The sequence below is a fragment of the Manis javanica genome, chromosome 1 (assembly GCF_040802235.1).
Source record: "Manis javanica isolate MJ-LG chromosome 1, MJ_LKY, whole genome shotgun sequence".
Classification (NCBI taxonomy): domain Eukaryota; kingdom Metazoa; phylum Chordata; class Mammalia; order Pholidota; family Manidae; genus Manis; species Manis javanica.
Genome location: NC_133156.1, coordinates 219,292,832 through 219,313,689, shown reverse-complemented (window position 1 = coordinate 219,313,689; position 20,858 = coordinate 219,292,832). Strand labels below are relative to the sequence as shown.

The window sequence follows — 20,858 nt, the reverse complement described above, 5'->3', positions numbered from 1 at the left end:
GGGATCATTTGCCACTTCATTCTATTCTGATTTTTCACATTTTCTGTTTTCTGAAATGTAAACATCACTGCTTATACTTAACATCATAGGTCAGAATCTTCATATAAATTAGACTTAAGTCTAATCTATGTTTCTTCCCTAAATATTTAAGTACATAAATAATCTTTAGCCATCTTTGCTGTCATTTCAAGCTATTTGACATTTATTGTTCTGAGGAGAAGAAAGGTCAGATATATCAAATCTGCATTTGTACTTTTTGACATTTTTCTCCAACCAGATTCTTCCAAATTTTTATAGTATGGAGACTAACACTGTGACAGGAAGGAAGGAAGGAAGGAAGGGAGGCAGGGAGGAAGAAAGGAGGGACGGAGGGAAGGAGGAAGAGAAAATGGGAAGGAGAGAAGAGTAAGGGAAAGGAGAAACCTTCTTCTGTAGCATATCTCTCACCTTAGCAGCCCATGGTGACGCATGAGTATTTAGTAAACCTTTGTGCTTTCCCCACCAGCTACATTTGTCAAGCAGATGTGTGAGTACAGAGGGGCTGGAGCATGAAGGGAAAGGCAGGATCTGTGGAATAGAGGGGGATGCACAGCTTCATGATCTATTTAGCATGACCCTTGGTCATACTTCGTGAAATGGTCTGAGACCATCTGGCCCCAATCCTGGGTTCTCCTTCCTTTGCCCTCTGCACAGCTGTCTTCTCTCAAAGCAGGGAGTTGTTTTCCTTCACTCCAGTCACTCCTGTCTACGGCTCTGCCCATTCCTACCTCTAAGCTGCAGTATCGTGAGGTTTCCCAGTGAAGAGCCTCTCTGTGCACTGGGATAGTCAGATCACAGTGGCAGAAACTTGTCCTCATTTGAAGTCCACCCCTTACGAGGAGAGGGTGTCAGCAGGAAAGAAGCAAGCATGGTGAAGACTCTGAAACCCAGGGAGGCAAAGGGACGAGAGATGTTCATTTCCTTCACGGCACTCCTCATTGCCTATTATGTATTTATGTGTTAATTTATACATTTTCTATGCTTCCCTGGCCAGTCTGTAAACCCCATAAGGGCAAAGCCCTGGTTTGTTTCATTCATTGCTGTCTATGTAGCACCTGGCACAGTATCTGATGCACTAAGGCTGCTCAATAATTATTTGCTGAATTAACAATTTTTTGAAAAAGAAAAGAAAAAGAAAGTGAGAAAGAGGAAGATAAAGAAAAGAAGGAAGAGACAAAAGAAATGGTATGTGCTATAACTGACTTCAAACGTCCAAATGGCCTTCATGTTGGAGAAAGGTAGTATCAGGCACTTAGAGGCAGAAATAGGAGCAAGAAGACATAGAGATCATAAGTACAGCATCAAATTGGCTGGGATTCAATATCAGATCCTTATCTTACCAGCTATGTGAACTTGGCCAGTTACTTAACCTCTTGGAGCCTCAATTTCTTTATCTGGAAAATGGGAATAATAATAAAATCAACCTTACCTTGTTATAGAGAAACTGCTCAATGGCTGTTACCATTAATTAGTATTAAGTTACAGAGGGATAGAATTCAATCATGGTACTAAATAGTACTAAAATTTCCCCAACAGATCTGTCCAGAAAGCTCAGGGCAGTCTAATAAAGTTTCAATCCTCATCTCCCAGAAATATTTAAAAAGTTGAGATGGCAGGAACTCAATTTTAAGAAGAGACTGCAGACGCAAACAGGGGCCTGGATGCAATGCATCTAAGGCCTATAGAAGAACCTGCAGTGCCTAGATTGAGTGGCCTTGTCACACAATTATCCCTTCCCTTTCTGATACCTGAAACCTCCTTTCCCCTTAGCTTTTTCCCTTATTATTGACATTCAGAAGTTTCATCTATCCCTAACACGTCTTCCCTTCATTCTGCTGAACCCTCTAAATAACACTGACATTTCCTTCTCTTTCTCTTCTCTACTTCATTCTGCTGAACCCTCTAAATAACACTGACGTTTCCTTCTCTTTCTCTTCTCTACTTCCTTTTACAGAGTGAATGACTACATAAGCCCATATTGCTTTGGCTTCTTCCGCACTCCCTTCAAACTTCCTTCTGCCTATGCCTGCTCTCCAGAAGGCTCCGGGTCAAACACGATGGCCTTCCCCCTCCATCTCTGAATATCTGTCTCCTTTAGCTTCCATGGCACCACACAATCCAGTGGACTCTCTTTGTTCTTGTAAGAAAGTTCTTTCTGGTGACATCGCTGAATCCATTCCACTGATAATGAACTTTTCTAAATCCAAGGTGTGACTTTCCTCCCTTTCTCCTTCTTCAAGGAAACGCATCTGCTCGCAAGAATTAAACTGCCAAGTCTATATAAGTAACTCCCACATCTACGTCTTCCACCTGGACCTCTCACCTGCTCCTGCTTCCACCCCTGATCTTCATGTGCATACCAGATGACCTGACTTTCAGATGGATGCCCAGTACAACTGTTACCATGTCAGCCACTCTCCCCTCAAACCAGATCGTCTTCCAACTGTCTTCTTTATCAGTAATATCACAAGTCTTCGGGATCCCCAGGCTAATAGCTTAGACCTTTGGCTCCTTTCTCTTTGTTCCTCCTATATCTGGTGTCTCTTAGTCCACCCCTGAGCCCTCCACTCCTGAGCCAGTGCAACAGCTTTTCAAGACTCCAATTCAACTACCAGCGTTTTCTAAGGTCCAAGCCTGAGACCCATGACCAAACTACATTTAACTGAAGTTTATCAACTAAAGAATGTGCAGTCAACATGCATCTCCCATACCTAAGAACTCAATACTTTCTGATCTCTTCAGCATCAAATGTAAATTCCTGACTCAGGAAGCCAGCCCTACCTCTAACTCAGAGTACCTGACTCAGCACACAGCCTCCCAACTCCCATACTCCTTAGACCTCTCTGCTCTGGCTAGTCCTACTTTCTCTTACACACCTACACACACACAGTCTCTCTTTCTCTCTATTTCTCCCTTACCAATAACTGTCCCTCCTATGGGCATAATTTTTTTGCTACTGCTCCAACTGGGAAAGTACTTCCTCTTTTCTTTTCCAAGTCTAATTCTGTATTCCCTCCAAGACCTTATTCTCAAATCACCTCCTGGAAGTTTTTTCTAACTCACTTCTACAACAATCCAAAAATAAAACCAACATTCTCAGTAGATGTCCTTTGACCTGACTCTCTACCAAAAGGTCATCAGCTTATTCTTTCTAGAATTCCAGAGCTCTGATTTCCTGCCGTGGAGGAACTTTGCCCCTTCCACTATGCACTGAACAAGTGGAGCTCATCAGCCCTGAAGGGAATGGTTTTTGAGATCTGAAGGTACAGAACAAAACTATCACTATTCACTCCTGTAGGATCTGACCTCTCCCGAGCCTCCACCGTGCCACTGTAACCACTTGCATAATTTCTTCAGCCTTCAAGTGCTGCCTTTCACTGGAGGTGTTTATTAGAATGCCTTGTCTGCCTTCTCTATGCAGCCAGTTTGTGAATTCCTCCTGGGAGAAAGAGATTGTACTTCATTCAACTTGGTAAGTGCTCAGTAAAAAACAGAACCAATAAATAAGCATTTCCTCAGGCAAAAGTCCAACCTTACAGATAAATCTCATAAAAGGACTCCCTTGTTTAATTTCTGTTTGCTGAGAACCTCTCATACAAATCTATATAGTATATCTGGAGATAGATCATTATGACTGTGATCTCGAAGTTCATTGCACAGGTTCCCAGCCATGATGGAGTAATGAGAACTGGACTAGCCCTTCTGTAATAAACAGTTGTAAAATTGTTCAAAATATATGGAAAAATACCCACTTTTATTGGATAATCAGTACCACAGGACTATAATCCTTGAGAGAGGGAAAATAAATGTGGCTAGGCCCTAACACTGTCCTGATTTTCTATCTGGAGGTATTTACCACACGCTGACATGAGAAGGAGGGACAAATAGAGTGCTTTCACTGGTCTGAGGTAACAGACCATGGAGTGTGGGAAGGCTGCAGCAGCTCAAATTTCCAGGGATAAAACCAGAGATGGAGGGTAAGGTAAAGAGAGAGAGAGAGAGAGAGAGAGAGAGAGAGAGAGAGAAACTCTCCATGAAAGAGCAGAAGGGTTCCCTTGAGGGTCTTTCTAAATAATTAAGTTGTGTGCTCACAGGATGAGAGTCCACAAGGCTGGGCAAAGAACAGCTAATAAAAAAAGCACACCTAGCAAGGAATTGCAAGCTGAACAACTTCTGAAGCTCACAGTGTTGGGAAATGTTTAAGTACTTAATAATCAGAGTGAAGTGCTTGATAATGAAAACCTCACTGAATACTTGAGAGATTTGGTATTTGGAGACACCAGAAAGGCCAAAACTTAGGAGCAGGCCTAAACTAACCATGGAATAAAGTTTCCTCTAAACTCCCTCTAACAAAGCTTGACAATAATCCTTTTAAGTATCAAATTGGTAAGCAAGTAAATTAACTACCTGGCAAACAAAATTCAACAGTCTTGAAATGAAGGCAAAATCCACACATTCAACAATGTAGTATTTGTAATGTTCAACATCAAATAAAAAATTGCTAGGTATGCAAAAAGGAGGAAAATGTGACCTTCAACCAAGAGAAAAACTGATGAAAAGAAACAGAGAAATGACAGAAATCATTTAATAAGTAGAAAGAAACTTCAAAAATATTTTTATAAAACTCAATGTTTATTGAGTCCTTATGTACAAGGTACTGTTGTTCTAAGAGCATTATGTATTGAGCATTATGTATTATCTCATATATTCTGACAATAGCCTTCTGAGGGAGGTAATGTCTTTGTGCCATTTTGAGAAAACTAAAGCACAGAAAGTTTAAATAACTTGTCTATGATCAACCCAGTTTCTAATTATTGCAGATGAGATCTGAATCCAAACAATTTTGCTCTACTGGCTGTCCTTTGTTGCCAGAATGCCTCAGAAAGAACGTTAAAATAGCTATTATAAATATGTTCAAGAACTTAAAGGAAAACATACATACAGAAATAAAAATAGAAGTAGAAATTCTAGAGCTGAGAAACTGGAAATGTATTAAATTAGCTGTTTTATCAGCATATTAGACACTGCAGAAGAAAACAGTAAACTTCAAGATAAACTATAAAACTATCCAGACTGGAAAAAAATGAATAGACCCTTAGTAAAATGTGAGAACACATTAAATACTATAACATAATTGTAATTAGCAGAAAAAATATTTGAAAAATTTCCAAATGTGATGAAGAATATAAACCTACAGAACAAAGAGCCTCCCAATAAATGCCAAGCAATAAAATACAAAGAAACTGGGGAAAGAGGGTTGAGGGAGATGTAAGGGGAAACATACATAAAGAAATATCTGACTTCTGAGCAGAAACAATGCAAACAATGGAACATCACTAGAATGCTATCGACCAAAAAATTATCTGGTAAAAATCTTCAGTGAAATAGATACTTTCCATAAATAAAATTTGAAAGAATTTAAATACAGATGAATGGCACAACATTAAATATTAAAGGATGAAGGAAAAATATTGTTGAATGAAATTCTGATTCAATAAAGAACAAGGGACTTCTAGTGCAGCAAGATGGAGTAAGCCCACTAAATCCTATTATCCGGCTGCTTATAACTAAAAACTCTGGACAAAATACAAAAGAACAACTATTAAGGGACTCTGAAAAGTAAATAAAAGGAATATAGAGGAAGAGAGTAAAAACCTGGAAAGGTAATCCACATGGAGGTGAGGGTTTCGTTTCTACTTCTTTCTCTCTTACACATGTGAGCCAAACTTGGGCACCTGGCAAAGCAGTGGTGGTGATTCATGAACAGCTGAAATGCCCATTAAAATCCTTTCCTCCTGGTCAAAAGGTCAGAGCTATAACATGGAGGGAAATCTCCATTTCTTCATTTTTTCTTCTCCTTTGTCTTTAATCTTGTGATAGTGAGCCCTCAGCAGAGTCAGCATGGCTGGCAAAGTCAGCTGCCAAAACTCTAATAGAAACCTTATTAAAAATCACATCTTTCAGGACAGAGGACTGGGAAAAGGGATCCATCAGGCTCAAGAGTGTGTAGTGAATCCCTGCTTTGTTTCTCTTTGTTGTCTCTCTGTTTTGCCCAATGGCAACTTTTGTTGGAGGAACTGTGCAGACGTGGTACAGGTAGGTAAAACTCTCAGTTTATAGACAATCTAAAAGAGGAGAAAGGGCTGGAGAAGGAAATATGCCAATTCTGTGAAAAAAACTGGCTCAGAGTCCCAGCTCATCTCTGAGCAGTACATGTGTGGACAGACCCAAAACAGCTTAACAAAGCCTTTAAGAAAAAAAAAACTAAGTTTTAAACCATACCCATGTCTCAGACAACAAAATGTTCAAAACTTCCAGTATACAACCGAAGACTACTCAATGTACCAAAAAAAAAAAGAAAAGAAAAACCATTTCTTAAGGGAAAAAATAATCAACAAATGCTAATAACAAGATGATGCAGATGTTGGAATTATCAGACAAAGACTTTAAAGAAGCCATCTATTATAACTGTGCTCCATGAGATAAAGGAAACATTCTGGAAAATGGATGGAAATGTGGTTCTAAGTAGGCTAAATAGAAGTTATTCTAAAAGACAGGGAATTTGAACTGAAAAATACAATATCTAAAATTTAAAAGTATAGCAAAATGGAAACATTGAGTCGATAAACTTGAGTATAGATCATAGAATTGTCCAACCTGCAGAAAAGAAAGGAAAAATTTGAAAAAAGAAATAGCAGAGCTGTGAGACAACATCAGAAGGTCTGACAAATGTGTAACTGGAGTCCTACAGGAGGGGAGAAAAATATTGGTGCAGAAAAAAGTGAGGAAACAGTGGCTGAAAACTCTCCAAATTTCATGAAAGACACAAACTTACAGATTCAAAAATCTCAACAGCCTGCAAACAAGATAAAGTCAAATACAATCTGCACAGGCTCATCATAAACTTCTGAAGATGAAAGACAAAGAAAAACTCTTGAAAACAGCTAAACACAGGGAAGACTATTTAATGGCAGAAGGCTCATCAGAAAGTACAAATAACAGTATTATTAAAGTGAGAAAAGAACAGAACTGTCAACTCAGAATTCTGTGGCCAATCAAAACATACTTCAGAAAAAAGATGAAATAAGGACATTCTTAGATAAAGGAAAACTAAGAGAATTTGATGCCAATAAGCCTGCACTAAAAGAAATGTAAAAGGATGTTTCTTTAAGTTGAAGGGAAAAGTTAAAATAAGGAAATTAGAACTTCAGAAAAGAAGGAAGAGGAAGAAAAATGGTATATAGTTAAATATAAAGGACTATTTTTCTCCTCTTAAGTTATTTGAAATATGTACAAGAGCTATATATGTGTGTGTATATATATATTTTTTTTATTAAAACCCTACTAGATAGTATATCTATATGTCTATATATACTATATGACCATATATATAGATATATAGATACAACACATATGACAACTATAGCATAAAATGGGAGGGTAAAGGGACCTATAGGGTTGTAAGCTTCTCTATTTAACTTGAATAGTAAAATGTCAACTCAAAGTATACTGAAAATTTACATATATATCATACAAATATTTATGTAATCCCAAGAGCAACCACTAAAATAACGATACAAATAATAATACAATATACAAGTATAAAATAATCCAATTATACACTTTCTATAAGGAAGCTCACTTTAAATATAAAGACATAGATTAAAAGTTAAGGGATGGAACAGATATACCAAATAAACACTAATCAAAATAAACTTGCAGTGGTTATATTAATACCAATCAAAATAAACTTCAATATAGAAATATCACAGGGATAAAAAGAGATACTGCATAATAATAAAAGAGCCAAATCATCAAGAGTCAATCTTAAATATATAGGCATCTAATTAAAGAATTCTAAAATATATGAAACAAAGAAAAATGATAGAATTGAAAGGAGAAATCGACACAACAAAAACTTGGAGACCTTAGCACTCCCTGATTGGTAATACATAGTAATATGGAAAATACACATATATGGAAGATCAATAAGGACATAAAAGGCCTGAACAACACTATTAAGTAAATTAACCTAATTAGCATTGATGAATACTCCACCCAGCAACAGCAGAAAACATGTTCTTTTCAAGCATACATGGAACATTCAGCAAGACAGACCATATTCTGGGCCATAAAACAAACCTTAACAAGTTTTAAATAAATGAAATCCAATCAAGTATACTCTAATACTGTATCAAAATTAAACTGGAAATCAATAGGAGAAAAGTATCTGGAAAATCCCCAAGTATCTGGAAATAAAACACACAGAAATAAACATAGGTCAAAGAGAAAGCCAAATGGAAAATTAGAAAATACTTTTAATTGAATGTAAATGAAATTTCATTACAACACAATGTAACTTCTACAATGCAGCTAAAGCAGTTGTTAGAGGGCATTTTTGCATTACATGCCTATAGCAGAAAAAGAAGGTAGGTTTCAAATCAATAATCTAAGTGTTCTCCTTAAACTAGAAATAAGACCAAATCAAACTCAATGCAAATAAAATGAAGGAGTTAAGAAAATTAGACCAGAAATCAATGAAATTGAAATAAGAAAAATACTAGAGTGTCACAAGAAGTTGAGTTTTGGGGAAAAAAATCAATAAAATTGGTAAACCTCTAGCCAGATTGACCACAGAGAAAAGAGAGACAATGTAAATTACCAATATCAAGTATGAAAGAAGGGCCATCACTACTAACCCTAAGTACAAAAATTAATAAGGGAATATCATGAACAACTTAACTTGCTTAATTCAACAACATAGATGAAATTACATTTAAAGTAATCAATGAAATTTCTTAAAGGTTATAAATTCCTAAAGTTAACTCAAAAAGAAATAGATAATAATCCTTTAAATATTATTAAATAAATCTAATTAGTAATTTTAAACTTTCCAACAAAAACTATACCAAAGACCAAGGTGGCTTCAGTGGCAAATCCTACTAAACAGAAATTCAAGAAAGAAAAAAAATTACAATTTCCTTCCAGGAAAAATAGAAGAGGGAACAATTCCCAGCTCTCTTTATGAGTCCAGCATTTCCTACACCCTAAAGCCTCTCAAAGAGGGAAATCAGAGCCACTAACTTTTGGACTGATTTCTTATGCAATATTAGATAACTAGAACAAAGAAATGTAAAATAAAATCACAAGATAACACCACACCTTAGCTAGCAATTCTACCATGGGTTTAAGAGAACTGACAACATATGCCCACAAAATGATATGTTCACAAAATAGTCTTAACAGCTTTATTCATGATAGCCCAAACTAGAAACAACCTAAATGTCCATCAAAATATGAATGAATTTTTTTAAACTTTGTATATTCATACAATGGAATACTATACAGCAATAAAAAGAAACAAACTAATACATATAACAACACAAATAAATTATAAAAGCATTACTGTTAAGTGAAAGAAGCCAGACACAAAAGAGAATATACTGTATGATTCCATTTATATGAACCTCCAGAACAGACAACAAAACTAATCTATTGTGATAGAAATCAAATCATAAGTTGTTTAGAGCAGTTTCTGTAGTGTAATAGTCATCATGTTTGCCTGACAGAAGTTATCTAGAGCCAGAAGGGTAAGGGGTTCATTGCAAAAGGTCAAAAAGGACCTTTTGGGGGTTGACAGAAATGTTCCATATCCTAATTAGGGTGGTGGTTTCACAGGTGTTCACATTTATCAAACAAATCAAACTCTACACTTAAAATAGGTGCATTTTATTGAATGTGAATTATACTTCAATAAAATTGAAGTAACTATCACATAATGTTGGTCATAGATTCAGTGTAGATTTTTACACTGGGTCAGAATCCTTCCAGGCCAAAAATTATCCAAGTGTTCCCTCCATCCTACTTCCCTACCTCTCCCTCCCTCCCTACCCCCAACCTGATTCTCTTTCTGTCACTCATTCAAGCATCTTTTTCTGTATTTATGCACCTCAGTGTCCAGGAGATAATTCCTGCCTTCTACTTCCCTGGGTTGCCTTCTACTACACATTCCTATTTCTCCATTTGTATCTCTGTCATTCTCAGTCATTTTTGTCTCTTTCTTAAATGTGATTGTGTTTCTGTTCATGTTTTTCTGTCCCATCTACATTTTTTCTCTCTACTTCAATTGATCTGAATGTAAGACTAGAGTTTTTTTAATTTATTGAATTATATGAATATTCTTAGTTAATTTTAAAATTGAGTATAAAAAATATTTGTTTTATTTAAATTATTATATTTACCTATAAATAAAATTATTTATAAAAAATATTGTATGTAACAATGTGGTTGTTACTTTTCCTTCTGTGAGCTAATGACCTCACTAGTAAAAAGGCTCTCATTCCCTCCTTCAGGAAGTTTTTGCAGGATCCATTTGGGCCACCAAGGGAAAAAATATAATCAAGAACTGGGAAAAAAAGACTAACACTTGTTGAATACCAACTGTGTGTTAGGGCCTACTACCTATGCCATATCCCATTTAATTCTCACAATAACCCTGGAAGATGGGTATTATTTTCTCACTCTACAAATAACAAAATCAAAGTTGAAAGAGAAGAAAATAAACAGCCTTGGGCCAATAAATGGTACAGCAGGGCTTCAACCCCACATCTATGACTTATTCTACCCATTATTTAGAATAGTCTCTTTTACTTTTGATTTCCCACATATGCAAGTCCTTGGCAGGAAAATGGATAAATAAATGTTGTTATATTCATATAAGGGAATAGAAGAAAGAATGCCAGTATACACAACATTGACCCGCAGAAATCACGTAGAGTAAAAGAAGCCAGACACAAGAGTACATATGATGTGATTCCATCTACATGAAGGTCAAAAACAGGCAGAACTAATTGATGACATGAAAATAAGAAGGATGGTTACCTTGGGTGGAGTGTGGATACAGACTGGAAAAGGATAGGAGGGAAATTTCTGGGATGCCAGTAGTGTTCTCTTTCTAGCCAGGTAGTGATTATGTGGCATATGTGATTGCCACCAAGCTGTATACAAGAAGAGTGTCCCCAATATTAAAAAATCATTTTCTGATGTTAAAATATAAATTCCTATGTCCCACTGCCAGAGATTCATTTCCAGAAAAGTCTGAAGTAAAGCATAGTGGCTCCAATGAAGGAACTCATTTTAAGGAAACTTAGAAGCCACATAAACCCTTTGCTGGGCTGCTCAACTGTAACTGAACCACAAGACATGCCTCAAAGTCTGGGACCTTGCAGTGCTGCTATTAATGCTAAAGGTTAGTTGAAATCATGAATGGGTGAAGCATAATCTCAGCACTTCTTATGATCTCATACATTCATTTTTCTACTGCTTTATATGTTTATTTCTGAATAATCCAGACTGGAACCTTCCACACAGATTACTTCATACAATGCTCATAATGTAGTCAAGACATGTTTTGTATTACTTTCTGTCTTGCCAGTGGGTTTCAGCCCCAGGCAAGTTCACTATGGATTCAATGTGACCAAAGAAATTGACAGCAAAACGTTCTTGGTGTGAAAGGGTTATATCCAACTTTATTTCCAGGTGGCAGGTCAGTCACTAGAATCCCATTCACTCAGAGCAAGTCTGCATGCAGCAAGCCGGTCTCTGCCTCTGGGCCCCTCTGCCCACACAGCCGTCCTCTGGGACTCTGTCCTCGGCGCTGCCACCACTCCAGTCTCTGCTGTGCTCTCCTGCAGCCTTGCAGCCATGCCACCGTGTCACGCCTAGAGCACAGGGTGGAGCTCTTTATATGGAGTCAATAGCCATGTATTGCCCACAGGTGTGCAGTGAGCTAGTCAACCACGGCCAGGTGAGAATCCTGGCCACAGGAACTCTCATTTTATTCATACTTCCTTTAGGAACAAAGACCCAGAAGCTCAAGTTTATGAGAGTTGCACAAGATTTCAAAGGACCTTTGAAAGACTAATAAAAGGCCAGTATCATAATAGAATCTAAATCTTCTAACTCCTAATCTAGTGTTGTAGTGTTTTCTCCATCACAGAACATTTACTTTAATTATCAGGACTGAGAAGGAGAGGATCTATGACGGAGACTTGCCCATGCCTGCCTTCATGAACCGTATGCTAGTGCAAACTGAGTAACAGATAAATAAGGGGAAAAGAAAAACACAGTCAGTGGCTTAAACTTTCCTTCAGATTTTCTTCAGCTAGTTGCCTGATTTCCTTTAAACTTGCTTAGATTTCCTTTCTTTTCTTTTCATATTTTTTTCATACCTTTCCTGTAGCCTTTTCTGTACTCCAAGGAATTCTGACTGCCTACCTCTCTCATGCACCTGTTGTTACTCAGCTGCAAAGCTTAGGTTTAAGGAACAAAGACTCTACATTAAGTCAAGTGGCTGGGCAGATCTGCCCCAAGGGGGCTCTCCTCTTGCCCACTTACTGGGACGCCTACATCTGTCAAGTGAATCTTGCACAATTCCCCTAGGAAAGGACTCAAGCTCAGAACAGATCAGTTGGGAAACTCATCACAAGATTTACTAAAGAAAAAAAAAGTTGTTCTGAGAAACCTGGCTCATCAAAAAAGGTACTGGGGTGCTTCCCTGTCACATACTACCTCACCATCAAGTTCACACACTCTTTTAACCGCTCCTTCCTCACACACTGACCCGTATGAAAGAGTCCAGTCATAACTGGGTTAAGAAACACCGGCCACACTAGACAAGAGGATGACACAGTAATTCGAAAGAAAAAGACATCCACAGACTCCATGGTAGCTTTATTTGAGGCTCTCTCCATGTGACCTCTGGACCTTTAACCATTCTCACCAATACATCCTGTTCTTTATCAGAGATGATGCTCATGTGCATCTTTGAGAAGCAATGGTTCAGCTATGTCTCATAAAAACACCACCTATAAAATTCTGTGTAGATGCTTAACAGCCTCTTTTAGGTTGAGGCCCTTTCCTGAGGTAGTTTCCCACTCAAGTCCCTGGGCTATGTGTCTTCATGGAATCTCCAAGATTTTAACTGCTCCTAATGGGTTCATGTCCATTAACCAGTTGTACTTTCCATCTGTCTCCTGCTGTTCCCTTCACAATGAATGGTGAGGGCAGAAATGTAAGAAAAGGGCACAACTCCAGCTAATTACAACAAAAGTTACCAGAGGGCAATGACCCTGTACCTCTCCAGGCATGGAGGGGCTTGGACTGCACAGATCACTCCCCATTAGGGAAGATCCACCAGAAAATTATTCTTCTGCAATGCCTCTGTCTTGTTCTTTCTCAGCACTAGATTTCACAATTTCATGAAGTTAAGGTTTGCTCTCTTTCTGTAGAAGAAAAAATAATTAAGATTGTGAATATGCTGTTTGATTCTTAGACTGAATCTAAGGTCAAAAAATCAACAAGTGGATCCCAGTTGATTAAACTGAAGCAAATACCACACCTCAATCCTCACTTTAGCTGCATTTCTGGGAAAAACAGGCCTTCCATGGTGAGACAACAGAAACCACCACCTGATCATGTTCCCCTTTTCCACTGGATCTCACCTCTCATGTCTTAGGAATTAGAAGTCAGTTGCATGAGAGACCCACAGTATCACAACTGCTGCTGCCAAACTATCACCACTTATGGCCACACGTAGGGGCAGCACAACTCCAGATGGCACCATCAGAACAGACCAAAATGTATAGGCAACTCCTAGAATTGTAGAGCACACAACTTGCACAACCAGATACCAGGGTGTTGCTGCTGCTATGATAAACTACATGGTTCCTTTTTATTATGTGTCAGGTATTGGGTTAAAGATTTACACATACCACCTACTAATTTCCATGACAATAGCTTTAATAGGAATGATTAGTATTCCCATTTTTCAAATGTGACAGTGATTCTCAAAAATTTTAAGGAACTCTTCCAAGTCATGGATATTGACCACCAAATATCTGTTACATGGCCTTCTTACAAGGATAATATTGACATGTCTGTTTTTATAATCTTCACCTAGAGCTAATTCTCTGAGTGGAAAGAGCCTGGATTTGAAGGCAAGGAGATCTGTGCTCCTAGTCAGCGTCTAACACAGCATCTATCATCTCATAACCTCTCAATATATAAATGGAAGTTTCTAGGTCTACCACTTTCTACCTGTCCAACCTTGAAAAAGTGTTATTAAATATCTGGATTCCAGTTGCTCCATTTATAAAATGAAATACTTGCCCTGCCTACTGTGTGATTGGTAAAAATAATAAGTATTTAAGTGCTCTATTAATTATAAAGTCCTATACAACTGTAACAGGATGTAATAATGGTCATAAAGAAAAGCAAAATATCCTTTACAAGTTAGGCTGTAAAAATGCCCATGGAGTGAGGTTAGCAGGCAGTAATCCTCAGAGTGGCAGGGACTGTGACTTCTGCTGCCAACAACTCTCCCCCTCTTCACTCACCCACAGACCAGGCAATCCTGGCCTTCAGCAGACTCACTTCCTTATAAAAGCATTCATTTTTTTAATGCTAACACTCTCCTCCCACACCCCATGCACAAATCTCTCATGGGTTTTCCTTCTTTTCCTTTTGTAAATTTGTGAAAGGATCAACAGGATTTAAATGAACTTCATCTTTCAAATAGCCGTATATATTTTCAGCAAAGCCAAAGGGTTTTCAGGTAGCCAGTAGGAGTCTGCCAAACCTGGAGCTGATCTCATCTTCTCAGGACCCAGGTACCTTCTGCCCTGCCAATGACTTGATGATACACACACCTACAGATGTGTCTTAGATGCATAAATGCTCTGTGTGTGTGCCTCCCCATGCTGGATGTACAGATAACACTCCAGAGAAATACTCTGTGCTTCACCTGGGGACACAGAAGAATAAAGCCAGTAATTTCAAAATATTTTTCTCACTAGCAATCTTCTTGTAAGCATCCCACCAACTTCTAAGATACATAAGCAATTCTTTTCTTTCCCCCTGGTAACACCAATACCCAAAGTCTCTCACTAGTTCTATCACAAAAGCTCCTGACTCCTGCTGCTGTTACCCATCTCAGTTCTTCTGCCTGTTGTGGTTCTCAACATCTGCAAATACAGAACTGATTAATTATGAATGCTGTGGCTTCTCTGACCTACATCTTCCCTTACTTTTTGCTCCCTTGGAATTCTATTCCATTGTCAAAGGAATATCAATTTCAGAAAATAATGTTTCCCTGATATACAACCTGAAGTTTCCTTCTGCAAGTCTCATTACTTCTATGGACCACACTAAATAATTCCTCTCCTTCACTGTCACTCTCCCTATTCAGAGATTTGTAGATTGTTACCATGGCTTTCCCTTCATTGCCACTTAGCCCAGCCATATATATTTAATTCTTTTCATCTTTCATCATAAATCCATCCCTTCAACTCTTAAATCAGCTCTCTGCTCTTCTCTGGACTAGTTTCGACTCTCCCAATTCACCTCCAATAACTGACATCCCTTCTGGGAGCTCCAATTTCCTCTCTATCTTCCTTTTCTCTCTTTGCCCTCTTCAAAAGTAAAATGGGAAGGGATGGACAGATAAGTGAGGTCAAGAGTGATGTGTATTTCACTGCATATATCTACTCTAAATTTCTCAGGCCTCTCCACAGTACATGTGAAGTCCACAGTTCCTGTGGACTTCCTGGAGTGGGAAGGGGGACACTTACAGGGAAACAGCCTTCCTATCCCACAGGACATCATCCTCTAGGCCTCTGTCTGGGGAGTGGCAGAAGTAAGTTATCAAAACATCTACAAAACAGGTTCCAAAGTGGAGCTTGAGCAATGGGGTAGCCTCCAAGCAGATATCTCATCTAGATTTGGGCTGCCTCCAGATGGTACACCACCATTCATTCATACAGTCCCAGCAACTCCCTCTCTACCTCTACTTCTCAAATGGGTGCTCTGGGAACCTGCCTTGGACTTGGAAACACTGATCCCATTTATGAATTCAAATCAGCCCACAAAGAAAAAACATTAGCATGTCATGCATTATAAGACTTTTCAGACATCCTTTCATCCTCTCTGACAGCACAAACCACAAGCAATACAAAGAACATTTGCTTTGTTCTAACTGGGTGCTTTTCCATTTTTACTATATCCCCAGTCATAGACCTGCTCAGACTGAAGAAACTCCATTCCTCATCATGGTCCTGCTTACTCTTAGACCAATGGGCTATTGCAGGCCCCTCACTAAAAGGGGTGGCAGAACACCCACCCTCTCCTCTTCACTTCCCATGATAGGCCCATTAGTATGATTGTGGCTCTCGAGACCAGACTGCCAGTCCCTTGGGCAGAAGCAGGGAGAAATAAGCTGAGTTGTGCTTCTTCTCCCTTTAAATACTTGAAGATTCCATGTCACAGAAGAGTTAAATGTCTTTTCTATAAATCAGAGCCTATATAAAAAGAATAAGCCCATTTTCAAACATGATACACAGCAAAATAAACAAGTGTGAATGCCTAAGCTTGAATTTTCATACAAGAAAATGAATGGAGCCACAATGATATATGTTGCCCTAAATAAGAAACATGATATAGCAGGGTGTGTCCACTCCTTCCAAAGGAGGTTTGAAGTGGAGACTGTATCTGAATGAGGCTGGGGAGGAGGCAGTGGTAAGGCAAGAGGCTAGTTCTGCATTACTGGCTGCCTAACTGAAGACAGCATATGTTTCAGAGCAGGAGAGCCCAGCCTCTTCCAAGTACAATCACCACAAGGCCCGAAGTGCTTTTCAATAAACTGCTGGTCTCTCTGGAGGTCATGGGGAGCTCATCCAGTTACACTTAGTGTCTTATTTGATCCCATCAATAATCATTTGATCCCGATCCTGCTGAAAAACGCTTGGCCAAAATTTCTAGCCATTAACAGGCAGAATCCTGGCTCTTGCTTAAAACAGCATTGCTAGATGTGTCAAATGATGCATAAGGGCTTGGTCCAGCTGCCAAATGGACTGTGCTGCTGAGGGAGGACTAGGGATGCTCACAGTGCTTCTCAACTACCAGTAGCAGAGCAGCTCTTAGAGCACACTCCTTGCTCCACGGAACTCCCCAAGTCAGCAACCTTATCTAAGGCTTAACTGGAGTATATTCTTCAAATGCATTAAAAGTGTGACTCTTCAGAGATGCCCACTGATACCTATCTCAGTTCACAGAAGATGCTATTAAACACATCAGACCCTGCCTCATCCTATGGACTAATATAATTTCCAACATTGAACACAAAGGGGTCATTTCAGGTGCCAAAGCTACTAATGCCAATACTGAAATATGCATCCAGACCATTCTCCTTGGGGACCACATAGCAGCATTACTGAGGAACCTCAACTTCTGAATATCCCTGCTGTACAGGAGTACTGGGTGTATATAAGATTATGTGAGTGTGTTGGAACAAGCATAGCAGATACTTGTAGCTCTACAGTGGGCTTTTTTCAATGCTTTCCATCCAATTAATACTAGACATTAGTAACCAGCAGAGCATAAGAATTTCATTTATTTCTGACAATGACAGTGATAGAAAAGACTCTAGGTTTGCTCAGTGGAATTAGTGTATGCTTTTAAAAGGCATGATTTCTTTTCTGTGCTTTCTCCTTCATTTACATTGTATATTTTATTCACGAGTCTTTCCCCAGTCATCTTACAAGAGAAACATTCATTCAAACCCGCCTGGATTTCTAGTCAAAGGATGCTATGGGAAGAATGAGAAGTAAAGGCCTCCAAACACACCTCCAACTCAGTGAATATGGGAAGAAAATGAGTAAATCAAACAGAATCCTCATTTCTGGAGTTTCCAGCAGAGATCTGCAGGGAAACAGGCCTGCCAGAGACTGTCATCAGAGCTGCTGCTGCAGACCGTCAAGCTCAGAACTGGAGGGAATACAGGAAGAAAGGAAAACCAAACCAACCATTGTCTCTCCCTGACTTCACAGGCATTCCCCCAAAGGAAGACTATCTTGCCAACTTTGCTCCCTCTCTTCCCATCTCCCTCTCTTCACATCTCCCTCTTGCCTTCTGTCCCCTAGGTCTTCTGGGGCTTTCTCAATGACATCTAAGAGGAAGAACAAGAGTCTGAGAATGGACAGCTGACTGAGGTTGAGGGAGGCTGCGTGGAAGAATAAATTAATGAAGAGGCAATCCCTTGGTAAACAAACATTTAAAGAGAACAGCTGTGTGGGATGCAATAATATGAAAGGAATTCTATATTCCCTGAGAAAGCATACCACACATTCCCCAATCTGTAGGCAGGCAGAGGAAACAGGATAAGGGAAGATGGGCAATAGTTTGGAGATCTAGAACTAAGCTTAGAACATAGAAGTAACAGGCATTTCAGACATTATAAGGAAATTAGATTTTGACTGGAACCCTGTGTAAGTGGGTAGAAAGAGGCATTCTGCCAAGGCCAGGAAACTTTTTCCCAACTTGGCTGCTGGAGAGGAAGGAAGACTCTTGGGCAATGACTGCATTCAGGGAGAAAATACGGTCTGAGGGAGGAGGTTTGCGGAAGGAGAAAGGAGGACTAAGAATCAGAGACTGAGGTTTTTGGAAATGGGGATTAGTAGACAATGATTACAAATTGATGTGTCTAAAACACCAAATCCTGACACGCTCAGGCGGAAGCTGCTCACCGGTCCCGAAGATCTGGAAGAGAAGGCGGGGCTGGGAGGCGCGGATCGCAGCGGACAGCCTTCCTTCTCTGCCCACTTCCGACGCCTTTTTCTCGGGCATCAGGCGGATCCTCAGCCGCCCTTCGCCGTGGTGAATCCACCAGCTGAAGAGCTCGCTGAGGTTGAATTGGAGCAGCCCCGCGGTCGCCTTCTCTGGGGGCCCAACGCAGCCCTCAAGGATCGCCTCCTCTCCCAGCTCCAGCACCAGCTGCTTGGCGCGCCGGAGCTTGCGAACCGATCCGCCCTTCAGCACCCTGGACAGCGTCCGGGCCGGGGCGGGCGCGGCGGAGCTGGCGCTGTCTGTCCAGGAGACCCCGGGCGGCAGCCGCACCAGCCTAAGCAGTGGGGCGCAGTCGAGAGCCAGAGAGCCGTGCGCCTCCGGCCAGCCAGCCCTCGACTCCGAGGGTGACGGCGGCTGCAGGAGCAGGTCCCGAGCATAGACGCGGAAGAGTGAGGGCACTACAAAGTCCACCGCCAGACTCTTCCTCTGCAGGCGCGAGTAACTGAGCGGCTCCCGGGGTTGCAGCGCTGGCCCCATGGCCGCTGAGCCCACACTCTGGTCGGTCCTGATCTCCGTCCCCGAAACCGAGGCTGCCGCTGAAAGCAGCGGCAGCAGCAGCCACAGTAGCCCTGCGGCTCCCATCCCGTTGGAGAAGGGTTGTTTGTATACTAGTCTCCTGACCCTCCGGAATCCAGCCTCGCCCTTCACTTTCCCCCCGATGGGAAGAGCCTCCCAGCAGTGCCTGGTTCTGAGCAGCTCCTCCACCTGATCTCTGGGGGATTGTGCGTGCACTCGATTCTCTCGCTTTCCTCCAACTGCTAGGAGGAAAACAACAGTCTCAGTAAAATGAGGCTGGAAGCAGGGGTGTGTCAAGAGACCCCGAAGCGCCCGCAGCTGAGACCCTGTGCCTCCAGCCAGCTGCGCCGACCGCCGCGCCCCCGTCTGTAGCTCGCTGCGCTCCAGAATGAGAGAAACTAGTACTAAGGTTGAAGGGAGGTGGCAATTAGGGTATCGTCCTGTCCTGCCCCCGAGGCCTGAGCGGTGGTCTGTCCAGCGGCCTCCAATCCTCCGCAACTTTCCAGCTGGGAACGGTGGCTCCGAGCTGTGTCTGCCGTCCCAACCGCCTCCCGCGCTCCTTTCGGCTCCTCTGAGCTCCTCTCTCCTCGTCTGGGGGCGAACGGAGGGGGGAGGCTGCGTTTTTGCTCACCTTCCTGCGACCCTCCACAGGGAGAAGTCTGGACTGCCCTGCGTGATGAACTTCTGGGCTTGAATCTAGCCCACGCGCCGTGAAGAGAGGGCTCAGGCCGCCGCCGCGCAAGTTTCCAGCGTCCTTGCTCTCCCCGCTTCTCGTCTCCTCGGAGTTCTCCGACACGAAAGCAGCCCCAGAGGCGGCAGGAGAGTGAAGGCATTCAGGGCAGAAGAGCCTGAAATCTTACTGCCCACTCCTTACGCATCGGCAGCCCCTGAGGCTTCGGGTGGCTGGCCAGAGGGAGGCCGGAAGGTGTCTCGGCGCCCCGCGACCCTGCGGGCAGCGGCGGCTGGATGTGCCAGCTGCTACCTCCGCGGTCGCCTGTGGAGCCGCTGGATCGCATCTGCCTGGGCGCCCGCCACTTGCAGCTGGCGGAGCCGCGAGCTCGCGCCAGGAGGGGGCGGGGGCGCGGCGGGGGCGGGGCCCGAACGCCAACTCCCCGCCGCCGTCGGCCCACGCAGGGCCGCCCCGCCCGCACCCGCCAACCAATGGCCCAGCGCGGTCGGCTCCTATGCAAATCTGCAGAGGCATCGGCATTCATTGAGAAAAGCACAGAGCCCGCCCAGTCCTTCCCCAGCCCCTCGGTCCGCTCCCTCTCCTTCCCCTCCTCTAGATTCCCTGCTCTATTTCTCTGCTGTGAGAACGGGAGCGGATTTTATATAAATGGGAGGAAAGGAGAGGCCTTTGCAATCAAACATTCTCCCTAATTATGCATTTAAAAGATTAAACGAGTCCGACTTCTGAAAAGCAGGTTCTGTAATAAAACTGGAGGAGAGGAGAAGGGAGGAGAGGGAGGACGGGCAGCGCGACGTTGCCAAATCCGAGAACAGCTTGGATTGGGGCCCTGAGACAATCTTCTCTGGCCCTTCCATTATTTGAACACATTCCTGGGAACCTGACGGTCCCGTCCCCTAGACAGGGAAGGTTTGTGGGTGGGAGCGGTGGCGATCTC

The 20,858-nt window shown here is 41.6% G+C and overlaps 1 protein-coding gene across 1 annotated transcript in view; it reads right to left on the bottom strand.

The window, feature by feature from the left end:
• The window catches only part of ALK (ALK receptor tyrosine kinase), a 650,534-nt gene extending 630,281 nt beyond the window's left edge, over window positions 1-20,253 (bottom strand). The window contains exon 1 of the mRNA XM_073214828.1: window positions 18,618-20,253. Within this exon, the coding sequence (XP_073070929.1) occupies window positions 18,618-19,299 (682 nt within the window). The 5' untranslated portion in view covers window positions 19,300-20,253. The remainder of the gene's footprint in view (window positions 1-18,617) is intronic.
• Window positions 20,254-20,858: the final 605 nt, after the last annotated feature.